The 14,016-nt window shown below is 45.4% G+C and overlaps 1 protein-coding gene across 1 annotated transcript; it reads right to left on the bottom strand.

Annotated features, from left to right (window-relative positions):
* Window positions 1-235: 235 nt before the first annotated feature.
* Window positions 236-2,612, bottom strand: LOC127056351 (uncharacterized). Its single transcript, XM_050964105.1, has 2 exons — window positions 1,702-2,612; window positions 236-766 (listed from the first exon to the last, which is right to left on the bottom strand). The coding sequence occupies exons 1-2, from the start codon at window positions 2,255-2,257 to the stop codon at window positions 291-293; spliced, it is 1,032 nt and encodes a 343-aa protein (XP_050820062.1). The 5' UTR covers window positions 2,258-2,612; the 3' UTR covers window positions 236-290.
* Window positions 2,613-14,016: the final 11,404 nt, after the last annotated feature.

Here is a 14,016-nt window from a genome sequence, read left to right as displayed (position 1 = left end):
GTTTGAAAGAAGAAAGTGCATCAGAGAAGACAGAAAAAGAATTCTCATGGACCAGGTTACGGTATGGCTGCTTTCTTTGTTTTCCCTTTATTACCCATATCCCCAATTGTCAAATCCTGATGCTGATAACTAGCTTCCGTGCAGCTTTCCAAAGCTGCTTGCTTTAGTTCATTACCAAACTACAGTCACACTGCCTTAATAGCATGACCTGAGAGTAAGAATAGGCAAAGGTGCCATGGGAGAAGTTTGGATCATTAGAGGAGGGAAAAAAACAGGACACAAAGGGCTTTTCAATCTAATGAAAGCCTTCTGGTTGGAGTGTCCGCAGCAGTGGAGGGGGCTGGTGCAGAGAGCCTTCCCCCACGCGTTCTTACACGCCTGGTTCTGGAAGGTGTGGGACAGGGTGAGTACTGAGGGAGGTTATACACGGGCTGTAGGGGCATTCTGAAACCACCGAGCTCTTGCAGCATATTGCGGAGGATGTCAGTCTGATCACGAAGAAGATCCAGAGTTGCTGCTCGCCAGCGCTGATCTTCCTGCCACCTGACATCATTTTTGGCGTCCCTCCTGTCTTCGCGTTGACTGGCAGCCTCCCTGTACTTTGCGACCAGTTGCTTCCAGTCTCCCTGCAGAGCTCTATCTGTACGGGTTACTGCCATAATTTCGCTGAACATGTCCTCACGCGTCCTCCTTTTCCTCAGTCTTCTTATGATACCCCCCCCCCCACGTAGATGAGAAGCAAGAGGGAGGCTGGAGAAATGTGCAGCTGTGTGTGGGGGGGTGGGGTTTGGAAAGAGTGATAAAAGAATCATAAGAGACACATTTCACACAACCATGCATACAGTCTTTCTCCTCACTGACCTGTGCCTGTTACCGAACCTTGAACATTTTACTTTACCACAAGGTCACCTTAGGATTCCTTTAATACTTATTGCTTGTGGCTGAGGACAGAGAGTTCTGCTCAGACGCAGGTCAGGGGAGCACACAGACCGTGCCCGGAGAAAATGGTAAGTTAATAATGGCTAGTAATCCCTGTAGTAGATTGTACTGGTAATCAAGCTACTCTCCTTCCCTGCTTTGCTCTCGCGTTCCCCGAACAAGCAGGTCTCCTTGCCTGCGGTTTGCTCGGTGGTTCGGGGAACACGAGAGCAAACCGCGGCGAAGCTGGTCTCCTTCCCTGCTTTGCTCTCGCGTTCCCCGAACAAGCAGGTCTCCTTGCCTGCGGTTTGCTCGGTGGTTCAGGGAACGCGAGAGCAAACCGCGGCGAAGCTGGTCTCCTTCCCTGCTTTGCTCTCGCGTTCCCTGAACAAGCAGGTCTCCTTGCCTGCGGTTTGCTCGGTGGTTCGGGGAACGCGAGAGCAAACCGCGGCGAAGCTGGTCTCCTTCCCTGCTTTGCTCTCGCGTTCCCCGAACAAGCAGGTCTCCTTGCCTGCGGTTTGCTGGGTGGTTCGGGGAACGGGAGAGCAAACCGCGGCGAAGCTACTCTCCTTCCCCAGTTTGCTCTCGCGTTCCCCCAACAAGCAGGATGAATCCGCCCTGTTACAATGGAGACTTTTCTAAAAACCACCTCATGGGTCACTGTTTTAGGAAAGGTTTTTAATCTACTTGGTCAGTGACTCTAAGTACAGGTAGTGATTTGAAGCACCCAGTAAAAAAGGCTTACATTAAACCGAAGCTTTTAGTAAAAAAAATTACTCTCACCAGAGGACGGTCCCTCAGCTTCATTTTCTGGAGTACTGCCTTGAGATGGCTGGCAGGGAACCTCAGTAAGGGTGAGGAAAAGATCCTGGCTGTTTGGGGGGATAAAATGCTCTGTGCTCTCTGCTGGAGCCTCCTCCTCTTGGTCCTCATCATACTGATCATCGCCATCAAATAAATCTTCCGTAGTTGCAGGAATCACGACACCCACCTCTGAATCAACAGACAAGGGGGGGTTCGTCGTTGCGCTGTTCCCCAATATTGCGTTAAGCTCGTCGTAGAACCGGCATGTTTTGGGGGCAGAGCCTGACCTGCCCTTTGCTGCTTTGGTCTTCTGATACGCCTGTCTGAGCTCTTTCACTTTCACTCGGCACTGTAACGAGTCCCTGGTATGTCCCCTCTCCCGCATGGCATTAGAAATTTTTTCAAAGGTTTTCTCATTTCGTCTGCTCGAGCGCAGTTCTGAAAGCACTGACTCTTCTCCCCATACAGCTATCAGATCGAGTAACTCCTGTGTGCTCCATGCTGGAGCTCTTTTCCTATTTTCAGGAGACTGCATTCTTCTCTCTGCTGCTGAGAGATCCACGCTGTGCAAGCAGGAAATGGAATTTCAAACTTCCCGGGGCTTTTCCTGTTTACCTGGCCAGCAGAAGAGTACCTTTACCTGTGTAGAGCGGCCACTAGAGCACTGTGGGATACGTCCCGGAGGCCATTAACTTCGATGGCCGTCCACACTATCATAAAATCGATTTTAAAAAATCGATTTTGGGGTTACTCCTCTCGTTTTGATGGAGTTCCAAAATCGATTTTAGGGACCCTTAAAATCGATTTTATGCACTCTGTAGTGTGGACGGTTACAGCTTTAAATCGATTTAGAGCTCTTAAAATCGATTTAAAGCTCTAGTCTGGACCTGGCCTAAGACTAGTATATGAATGACCAGAATCAGGCCCTAGGAATCTAGGTAATGTCGGCTCATTCAAGTCTCACTACATCTTCAGCAATTGCTTTGTTGTAGTAGATTGTTATTAGAAATCCTTTGTTCTCTCTTATCTGAGCTTTCCCCAGAAACTACAATAAATAGCTTTGCTCGTCCTCCCAAATTACAGACTTTATATGATTCTGATCTAAAGACACTCACTCACTCATGCCCGTCACCCCAATCGGGGTATGGGCCGCCAACCACAGATCTCCAGAGTCCTCTATCCTGGGCCATTCGCTCTAGCTGGTTCCAGGTATAGCCCATTTTTTTTGCTATCGGCCTGAAGGTCGCGTCGCCAGGTGTTTCTTGGACGGCCTCTTTTCCGCTTGCCTTGGGGGTTCCACCGCAGTGCCTATCTGGTGATGTTAGTTGGCTGCTTACGTAGTGTATGTCCTATCCAACCCCACCTTCTCCTTCTGATTTCTTCCTCTGCTGGGAGTTGACAGGTCCTCTCCAAGAGGTGGATGTTACTGATGGTGTCTGGCCAGCGGATCTGGAGAATCCAGATTAATGAAGGTCTGGATCTTCCTGATGGTTGTTTTGGTTGTCTTCCAGGTTTCAGCTCCGTACAGTAGGACTGATTTCACATTGGAGTTGAACAGTCGAATTTTTATTGCCAAAGACAGCTCTCTGGAGCTCCAGATGTTCTTGAGCTGTAAGAAGGCTGCTCTTGCCTTACCAATCCTTACTTTGATGTCTGCGTCTGTGCCACCCTGCTGGTCGATGATGCTACCTAGGTAGGTGAAGGACTGCACTTCTTCCAGGGGGCTTCCATTCAGTGTGACTGGGTCATTGCTGATGGAGTTAATCCTAAGGATCTTGGTCTTGTCCTTGTGAATGTTGAGGCCAACCTGTGATGACGTCGCTGCCGCTACGTTGGTCTTCTCTTGCATCTGTTGTTTACTGTGCGAAAACAGTGCAAGGTCATCAGCAAAGTCCAGGTCATCAAGTTGGGTCCACAATGTCCACTGGATTCCGTTCCTACGCTTGTAAGTGGATGTCTTCATAATCCAATCGATGACGAGGAGAAAGAGAAGTGGTGACAACAAGCATCCTTGCCTGACTCCAGTTTGCACCTGGAAGCTGTTAGTAAGCTGCCCTCCATGGATCACTCTACAGTGTATACCGTCATATGAGTTCTTGATCAGGTTGACCACCTTTTCTGGGATGCCGTAGTGCCGAAGGAGCTTCCAGAGGGTCTCTCAATCCACGCTATCGAACGCTTTCTCATAATCAACAAAGTTGATGTACAACGAGGAGTTCCACTCCATAGACTGCTCGACTATGATGCGAAGCATTGCTATCTGGTCCGTGCATAATCTATTCTGTCGGAAACCTGCCTGTTCATCTCATAGCTGTGGATCGACGGCATCCTTCATTCTCTCTAAGAGGACTCGGTTGAAGACCTTCCCTGGCACCGACAGGAGTATGATTCCTCTATAATTGGCACAGTTGCTAAGATCTCCTTTCTTGGGGATTTTGATGAGATCCCTCTTTCCAGTCTACCGGAATCACTACTTCTTCCCATATCTTCTCAAAGAGGGGGTACACCATTTCCACTGAAGCATCCAGGTCTGCTTTCAGGGCCTCTGCTGGGATGTCATCAGGTCCAGCCGCCTTCCTATTCTTCATTGTGGTGATGGCTTTTCTGATCTCATCTCTGGTTGGTTTATCGCAATTAATTGGGAGGTCCTCGTTGGCTGGGTTGATATCTGGTGGATTTGGTGGTGCTGGTCTGTTCAGGAGTTCCTCAAAGTGCTCCGCCCATCTGTTCATCTGTTGTTCTATTCCTGTTATAGACTTTCCCTGCTTGTCTTTAACGGGACGTTCTGGCTTGCTGAACTTTCGAGACAGTCGCTTGGTAGTATCATACAGCTGTTTCATATTACCGCTGTATGCTGCCTGCTCCGCTTCTGCTGCCAGTTCATCCACATACTCTCTCTTGTCCTTCCTGATATTCCTCTTCACTGCTGTATGGGCTTCAGCATACTCTTTTTGAGCTTTGGCCTTTGCTGCTCTAGTCCTGCTATTATTGACTGCTGCCTTCTTCTATCTTGATCAAGGCCTCTGCTGTGATCCACTCTTTCTGCTGGTGTTTCTTAATTCCAAGCACTTCCTGGCATACTGACCTAAGTGTGTCTCTCACTTTCTGCCATCTGTTTAGTACACTGTCTTCCTCTTCCTCAGACCGATCCTGTAATACTGAAAACTTATTCTTCAGCGTCAGTCCAAAATCTTCCTTGGTCTTATGGTCCTTCAGAAGGCTGACGTTGTACTTCACTCTTCTGTCTGACGCGTCTATCCAGTTCTTTTTCAGCTTCAGCTTCAATCTGGCACCACTAAGTGATGGTCGGACGCCGCGTCTGCTCCTCTTCTAACTCTAACGTTCTGCAAGGATCTTCTGAACTTCTTGCTAATGCACATATGATCGATCTGATTTTCTGTCATGCCTGCTGGTGATACCCAGGTACTCTTGTGGATCCGCTTGTGAGGAAAGATGCTACCTCCTATGACCAGGTTGTTAAGTGCACACAGATCCACAAATCTCTCTCCATTCTCACTCATCTCTCCCAGAGCGTGGGTCCCCATGACTTGTTCGTATCCTGTGTTGTCAGGTCCAATTTTGGCATTAAAGTCTCCCATAAGGATGATGATGTCTTTGTCTGGGAGAATCTCTACTATTTTCTGCAGTCTGTTGTAAAAATAATCTTTGTCCTCCTCTTTGCTGTCATTAGTTGGAGCGTAGCACTGAACAACATTCATCTTAATCCTCTTCATTTTAGTTCTGAAGGATGCTGTGATGATCCTGGGACCATGTGCCTCCCAACCAATCAGTGCTCTCTCTGCCTGCTTGGACAACATGAAGCCTACTCTCTGTGTGTGGGGTGCGTCGCTCTCTTCATGTCCTGAATACAGCAACAGCTCTCCTGTCAACAGTCATCTCTGTTCCGCTTGCGTCCATCTTGTCTCGCTAATGCCTAATAGGATCAGGTTGTTGCTCCTCATCTCTGCTGCAATCTGCGCCGTCTTTCCTGACTCGTACATGGTCCTCACGTCCCATGTGCCTATGGTGGTAATCCTAGTTGCAAGAAGGGTAATCGGCTTAGTGGCTTCCTCACGGCTTTTACCACCCAGCGTCATGCATCTTCGAGTTGAAGACCGTTCTTTTTCCAGGGTAAAAGTCTCTGTTGTCTCTATTGTTGGCGTTTCTGTAGCAGGTTGATTTTTTACGAGGTGGAGTTGCTAACCCCATGCCCAACCCTCCTCCTTTATCCTGACGTGGGACAGGCAGATGGCCCCAAAGGACCTCTCTGGTGGAGTTCTGATCTAAAGAATGCCGGTGTAAATGAGGAGTAACTGTTGGGAGGTGAATAGAGTTACGGTACATTACGAGTGAGAGGAGAATCAGGCCCACAGACTGCTTCCAGTAGAGGAAAACCTTGTTCCCTCTAGCCGTGTGTTTACAAAAGGTTTATTTCTGGTAATGAAAAGTGGTATTATCTGCTCGGAATATGAACCAGGATTGATTGTGTATATGGATTGAAAATTTAGAAATGCAGATGCTTATTTTTAACATAGCATTGAGGAACCAGACAGCAGTTGCTAAGAGAAAGTCGAAGAAGGTGGGTTTTTTCTTCTTTGACTACAGTGGAGCAGATGTGTGCATGACCAATTATGCAGATTTGTTTCCTTATGCAAATTACAGAACAATTTACATTCAATCAGTAAGTAAATGTTCCCTGTAGAATGTCTCTTTTTGTGTGTGTGGTCTGCTGCTTCATCTTGTGATGCTAACTCCCTATTCCTAACTGTGCTGGCCACTAGTACAATGAAATTATTTATCTTGTCAAGCAGATACTTTTCTCTATCAGTTGTTTAATGCCATACACTTTGTTAAATGTCTGGCAGGACAATCACTTTTTTGGTGGGGGTGGGAAGACAGGACAAAGATGTGAACTTATGTGCAACATGTTTTGATTTCCTGGCTCAGAATAAATATTAGTGTGACCAGCATTGTGAGTTATTAGAGTCCTGATGTTGAAACTTGTGTATCACTTGAAATCCCATTAGGCTGAACAATATTCCCATCACAGCATCCGGCAAAGTACTGAGCACCTCCCAATTCACTGCAAAGGCAGTTTTTAAATAATATGTAACCATCTTGTAACAAGGAGTTATTAGAACCTTGAATGTTTAATTTCTCAAATAGTGGCCTGTTTTTGGTGGATCCTTGTTATTTGTTTCAACAGAATGAATTCATGGCATTAGGGTATTTCCAGCAAAGATAAGGAAGTGTTAGTACCGTTATACAAGGCACTGGTGAGACCTCACCTGTAATACTGTATGCAGTTCTGGTCTCCCATGTTTAAGAAGGATGAATTCAAACTGGAACAGGTTCAGAGACAATCTGAGGAATGAAAAGCCTGTCTTATGAAAGGAGACTCAAAGAGCTTGGCTTGTTTAGCTTAATCAAAAGAAGGTTGGGGGGGGATATGATTGCTCTTTATAAATATATCAGAGGGATAAATATTATGGAGGTAGAGGAATTTTTTAAGCTTAGTACCAATGTGGACACAAGAACAAATGGATATAAACTGGACACTAGGAAGTTTAAACTTGAAATTAGATGAAGGTTTCTAACCATTAGAGGAGTTAAGTTCTGGAACAGCCTTCCAAAGGGAGTAGTGGGGGCAAAAGACCTATCTGGCTTTGAGACTAAGCTTGATACATTTATAGAGGGGATGGTATGATGGGGTAGCCTAATTTTGGCAATTAATTTGGTAATTGACCTTGGATTATCAGCAGGTAAGTATGCCCAGTGGTCTATGATGGGATGTTAGATGAGATGGGATCTGAGTTATCACAGAGAATTCTTTCCTGGGTGCTGGCTGGTGAGTCTTGCCCACATGCTCAGGGTTTAACTGATCGCCATATTTGGGGTCGGGAAGGAATTTTCCTTCAGGGCAGATTGACAGAGGCCCTGGAGGTTTTTCGCCTTCCTCTGCAGCATGGGGCATGGGTCACTTGCTGGAGGATTCTCCGCAGCTTGAGGTCTTCAAACCACAATCTGAGGATTTGAATAACTCAGACTTAGGTTAGGGGTTTGTTATAGAAGTGGATGGGTGAGATTGTGTGGCCTGCATTGTGCAAGAGGTCAGACTAGATCATAATGGTCCCTTCTGACCTTAAAGTCTATGAGTCTTCACATAAGTACTGAATCTACTCTACATCATGTTATCAGCAAAATGGAATCAACTAAGTTCACTGCAGCCTTACATGATTTCAAGAGAGTGTTAATTACATGAAAAATGTCCATTGTCTCTTCAGTAACTGCTCTGCCTTTCGATAGTCCAGGGCAACATAAATGTATTAAAAAAAAAAATCAAAAGTCATTGTCTTATGGTTGGTGGTTGTAGAGATGGTTACAGAGTTTTCCGTGAGCATGTCTGTATTAGAAGTCTGGCAGGTGTGAATTGTTGCTGTCATTGTGCCCTAGGTAAAGGATAGCATATGAATGGAGTTCATTAATATTTCAAATTGTGTGCCAGATGGGTAGGTGTGTAGCGCGAAAGGGGATTAGGTTGTAACCACAGACATCAGCAAAATTGGCTTAGTTTGGAGAATGGAAGATGCATGTGAGGAATTAGTTTCTGGTTCACTCAAGTTTATATTTAGACCTATCAAGTTAGATCACTGTAAAAAACTATTTATTTAAAATAGTCAGTGATTGCATAATACTGTAGAGCATTTCTTTAATCAGTAGCAAACAAAACCAAGTGCTTGATTGATTTAGCCTCCCTTTGTAAAAGCATGAACACCTCAGTTCAGTTTCCGTCTCATACTGAAAGTGTCCACATCACAAAAAAATCTGTCATAACTGGAAATATCATTAGCAAGCACGTAATAGTTAATAAAATAACAATTTATAACATTATAATAAAATATATAGAATACTTTGCACTTATATAGTGCTTTATATCTTAGAAGAGCTATACAACCATTAATCCTCACAATATCTCTAATAAAGAGGGTAAATCAGTGGTGGGCAACCTGCGGCCCATGGGCTGCCTGCAGTCCATCAGCGTAATCTTCTGGTGGCCCACTAGACAGTGTTTATGTTGACCATCCATAGGCATCGCCACCCGCAGCTCCCAGTGGTGGCGGTTTGCTGTCCCCGGCCAATGGAAGCTGCAGGAAGTGGCGCGGGCCGCAGGGACATGGATGCTGCTTCCCGCAGCTCCCGTTGGTTGGGAACAGCAAACCACGGTCACTGGAAGCTGTGGGTGGCCGTGCCTGTGGATGGTCTATGTAAACACTGTCTCATGGCCCATCAGCGGATAACCCTGACAGGCCACAAGTTGCCCACCACCAGAGTGAATGGAATTATTCCCGTTAGTGTCTGAATGAAACTATTATTTATTTGTTGAATGCTTGCAGTGTTATCTCTGTAAAGAACACACCGTAGACAGAGGGTAAAATTTTCAAAGGCACTCAAATGATTTAGAAGTTTAAATCTCATTTTCAAAAGTGAATAAGTTACTTAGGACCCTTTCAGTGGGAGTTAGACCCAGATCCTCAAAGGTATTTAGGTGCCTAAGTGCTTTAGTCATTTTTAAAATAGAATTTAGGCTCTTAAGTTACTTAGGTTTTTAAACATTTTACCCCTAGTCTCTGTCTCAAGGTGTTTAATACCTAAATAGATAAGCAAATGAATTGAGACACCTAAGGTACTGAATGGCCACTAGGGAACTTAATCACACAGTGGTTCAGTTAGCAATAACATTTCCTTGGTAGTAAACTAACACTGATATGCTTCACAAAAGAAGATATAGGTTTTAAAGAGGAGAGGGTAAGTGCTTAGTGCTTATGGTGCCATGGGCAGCATGGAAGAAGACCAGAGACAAGAGATGATGATGATTGATGATGAAGCAAGGAGCGCAAGGTTCAAGGCAGACATCAGGGGGGATGAGAGCTGAGCATGAGAATGAGGAGCTTCACAGTGTTAACATTCGTGGCAATAAATAAAAAGGACATTTATTGCTTGCATGGACATACAAAAACCCGCAGTCCTGAGCTGCAGTTAGATTGTCCTAATTAGAAAGAAGCCTGAAGCACAACCCAGATCTGGGTTACCAAGAATTTAAATTCACAATCCAGAATTTAATCCCAATCTAAAATTTACTGCTGACTGTTATAGGGAAAATTTCCAAAAGCTGCTAAGTGACTTTCACTGGGACTTTGGCTCCTAGGTCATTTAGGCACTACATCTACACGTCTGACTCTCAGACATTAAACAGTTTGATTATTCCCCTAGAAATCTGGCTTTGAAATTTGCATCTTGGGTTCATCTTTAGTCTTTATAAACATACTATTTCCATACTGAAAACCCTTAAAAGGGAGCATGTCAAAGGAAAAAGAGATACCATTTAGGATTTTAGATTTGCATAAGCTTCTGAACCACACACAGAGGAAGTGAAGTTCTGAGACCTCAAGAAGACTTAACAGAAGATTTGTGGCTGCAGCTTCCTGCGTAAAAATTGATTCTGCTCATGGATATATCTACAGTAGGCCTAGCTTTATAAATAGCTATAAAACAATTCATGGTTACACAAGTTAGATGTGTTTAAATGCTTATTTGTAGAAATGTGTCACTGCTGGTTTGTACTTTTACTATGACTACGACTTAAGTGCAGTTAAATCTGATACAACTTTTAGTTAGGGAAACTTCATAACCAAATCTAGTTTTCCTTGTTGAAATTGGCTCATCTAGTGTACTGCTGTAAATCTAAAGTCTCACACCTGATATGTTGAACTGAACCTCATATTATGTTAGAATAAGTATTGTAGATGTACTAGGCAGGTTAAACTGGAAAAATTAATTGCTTAGGAATATAGGTGGCTCTTGAGTCTGATAATGTTTTGGCACATAAAATTTACACACAAACATTTGAACAAGCTGATTTATCAGTTCTTAGGGCCAGATTGTGCCCTACCTCTCCGTGATATTTATTGGTCCTCATTACCAAGGCATCTGAGCACCTCACAATACCCCCGTGAGATAGGGGGGTGTTAGTATCCCCCTATAAGTAGGAATGAGACCCAGAGGCCTTGTAAGTTGCAGAAGTTCATGTGTTAAGGAATTGAACCCAGACTGCCCGATTCCTGTGTTAGCTGCCTCACCACTGGACCATCCTTCGTGTCTGCCCTTGTGCTGGTGTAGGAGGGAGGAAGAGAGGTACCTACCTTTGTACACAGGTAGGGCAAGGACTCCCCAAGCTAGTGCTGGCACAAACCTCTCCAGAGGAGTGGGGGGACACTGGGTGGGTAGGGCCATTACCCTTTCTATATGAGGCAGAAAATTTGATCTGCAGCAGCTGCAATGACGCTAAGCTACACCTTTCTGAGTTTTGGCATGGTGCCCCCTAGTGCTGCCAATGGGGAAATGCACTGTTTTGTATCTGAGGTGTGGCTGTATGCTATAGTTCAACCCCAGTGCAACCAGAACACTCACAGAAAAGTTTTTAATAAAGAGAGTTATTACAGAAGAAGTCATTTGTCTGCAATAAGTGTTATATACACACACACAAGAGTGTTAAGAATAAGTGTATGGACTTAGTGACTGCCTATTTGCATAGAACATTTAAACTTGTATATAACCAGCCCACTGGAAGAAATATACAGTTGTATTCGGTCACAGAGCAGTCACTCTGAAATTTCTGAGGATGTTTTCCTTTTATATTATATTTCACTTCACTGCCTCTCCTGGCCCATGAATTACTTGTGTATATGCATAAGTCACTGTCCACTGGCTTCTGGATATGAGCCTGAATTTGCCTTGCAGAATTATAGTGTGACCCTTCAGAATAATGATTCAAAATACTTTTAACTTTTTTATTGACCACGGAAAGGTAAATTCAGTAGCTCTCTAGAGGAACAATGGACAACTGCTGTGGCATAAGTAGGGTGACAAACCTAAGGGTGCGTCTATACTACCTGCCGGATCAGTGGGTAGTGTTCGATGTATCAGTGATCGATTTGTCTCGTCTGGACGTGATAAATCGATCTGCTAATCGACGCCCATACTCCACCTCGGCAGGAGGAGTACGCGCAGTCGACGGGGGCGCGGCAGCAGTTGACTTGCTGCCGTGAGGACAGCCAGGTAAGTCAAACTAGTTCAACCCTACCCCCAAGTGTAGACCAGCCCTTAGAGAAGCTTTGGCAAACTATGCATGTTCTCCTTCACCCAAAGGACTGATGAGTTTCAGTGTTATGAATCCTTCTTTACAACACTTTTGATTCAGGAGGGGTTCACGCTGGAATGCTGATTCTGTAGAATGGGCTATGAATAAACATTTCATGATCTAAGTTAGGGAAAGGAATTTAAATGTCATTGCTTTGAGGAGGGACAGGAAAACATCTGAGGTTCCCTTTGTATTATTATTCACCCACATTAATCTGGCAATGAATAAGAAAAGCAGGGGGTATTTAAGGCTACTTTAAAACTGCCTGTGCTCTACATTAAAAGAGTTGTGATTTTTGTGAAGACTAATATTTCCTCAGTGTAAGTACAGCATTCTTGTATCAATGTTTGACCAGAATGACTTTCACAATACTCAGTAACTGTAAGCTTCTTTGTATAATAATTATCGGCTAGCCTCAAGATAATGTCTCTCTTCATGATTTGGTCGATGCAGCTCAAATTCTTCTTTCTTATGTTCTTGCATGTTACTTTTTCTGATTTTTGTACTGTTTTTCCCTTGAATCTGTTTGTTTTAAAGGATGCAACCTATATTGTCCAATGGTTAGTAAATTCTCACTTTATGTAGTTATCACTGTGAACATATTGATGGTGAAGTTTGTGCATAGATCTCTTGATTGACTCCCCTTCCCCCAAGACAGAGGATAGCTGCACCACAAGACCAAAATTTGACCCACCTTGTGTTTCTATAATCAGATGTGAAAAGGCCTACAGCCTCTGAATATACTGTTTTTTTTGTTTTTTTTTAACGACTACTGTTTTTCTGGAACGCAGACTGTTCAAGAAACGATAGTGAACACAGACCATTCTCAGAACAGTTCTGACATTAACTTGACCCTCCCATGTCAGAGAAGGAAATTGCACCCCAACACTCAACAAGAACTGGAAGGCAAAACAAAATTTTCTTTCCCTTGGAATCCAGAGACTTACCAGCCCAGTCTAGGGTTTTGACATCAAGCCCTGGAGCTCAGAAATAGAAGAGCTTGGGAGGCTAGATGAGTTTGGCAGACAAAAATGGCTTAAATCTTCCTAAGATTAGAGCTAGTCTACATTGGCAATGCTAAAGCGCTGCTGTGGCATCGCTTGAACGTGGTTTATGTGGTTGCGGCAGAGCACTGGGAAAGAGCTCTCCCAGCACTCTAAAAAACCCACCTCCATGAGGGGTGTAGCTACCAGTGCTGGCAGCACGGCTCCCAGCACTGGTGCACTGTCTATACTGGCGCTTTACAGCATTGAAACTTGCTACACTCAGGCCATGTCTACATCTAAAATTTTGCAGCGCTGGTTGTTACAGCTGTATTAGTACAGCTGTATAGGGCCAGCGCTGCAGAGTGGCCACACTTACAGCAACCAGCGCTGCAAGTGGTGTTAGATGTGGCCACACTGCAGCGCTGTTGGGCGGCTTCAAGGGGGGTTCGGGGAACGCGAGAGCAAACCGGGAAAGGAGACCAGCTTCGCCGCGGTTTGCTCTCGCGTTCCCCGAACCCCCCTGCAAACCGCAGGGAAGGAGACCTGCTTGTTCGGGGGTTCGGGGAACGAGAGAGCAAACCGGGAAAGGAGACCAGCTTCGCCGCGTTTTGCTCTCGCGTTCCCCGAACCACCCTGCAAACCGCAGGGAAGGAGACCTGCTTGTTCGGGGAACGCGAGAGCAAACCGCGGCGAAGCTGGTCTCCTTTCCCGGTTTGCTCTCGCGTTCCCCGAACCACCCTGCAAACCGCAGGGAAGGAGACCTGCTTGCTCGGGGGTTCGGGGAACGAGAGAGCAAACCGGGAAAGGAGACCAGCTTCGCCGCGGTTTGCTCTCGCGTTCCCCGAACCACCCTGCAAACCGCAGGGAAGGAGACCTGCTTGCTCGGGGGTTCGGGGAACGAGAGAGCAAACCGGGAAAGGAGACCAGCTTCGCCGCGGTTTGCTCTCGCGTTCCCCGAACCACCCTGCAAACCGCAGGGAAGGAGACCTGCTTGCTCGGGGGTTCGGGGAACGAGAGAGCAAACCGGGAAAGGAGACCAGCTTGATTACCAGAGGCTTCCTCCGGTATGCTGGGATACCTGCTTATTCCACGGAGGTCAAGAAAAGCGCT

The sequence above is a fragment of the Gopherus flavomarginatus genome, chromosome 8 (assembly GCF_025201925.1).
Source record: "Gopherus flavomarginatus isolate rGopFla2 chromosome 8, rGopFla2.mat.asm, whole genome shotgun sequence".
Classification (NCBI taxonomy): domain Eukaryota; kingdom Metazoa; phylum Chordata; order Testudines; family Testudinidae; genus Gopherus; species Gopherus flavomarginatus.
Note: the sequence above shows the minus strand (reverse complement) of the source record. Positions and strands in the feature narration are given on the sequence as shown.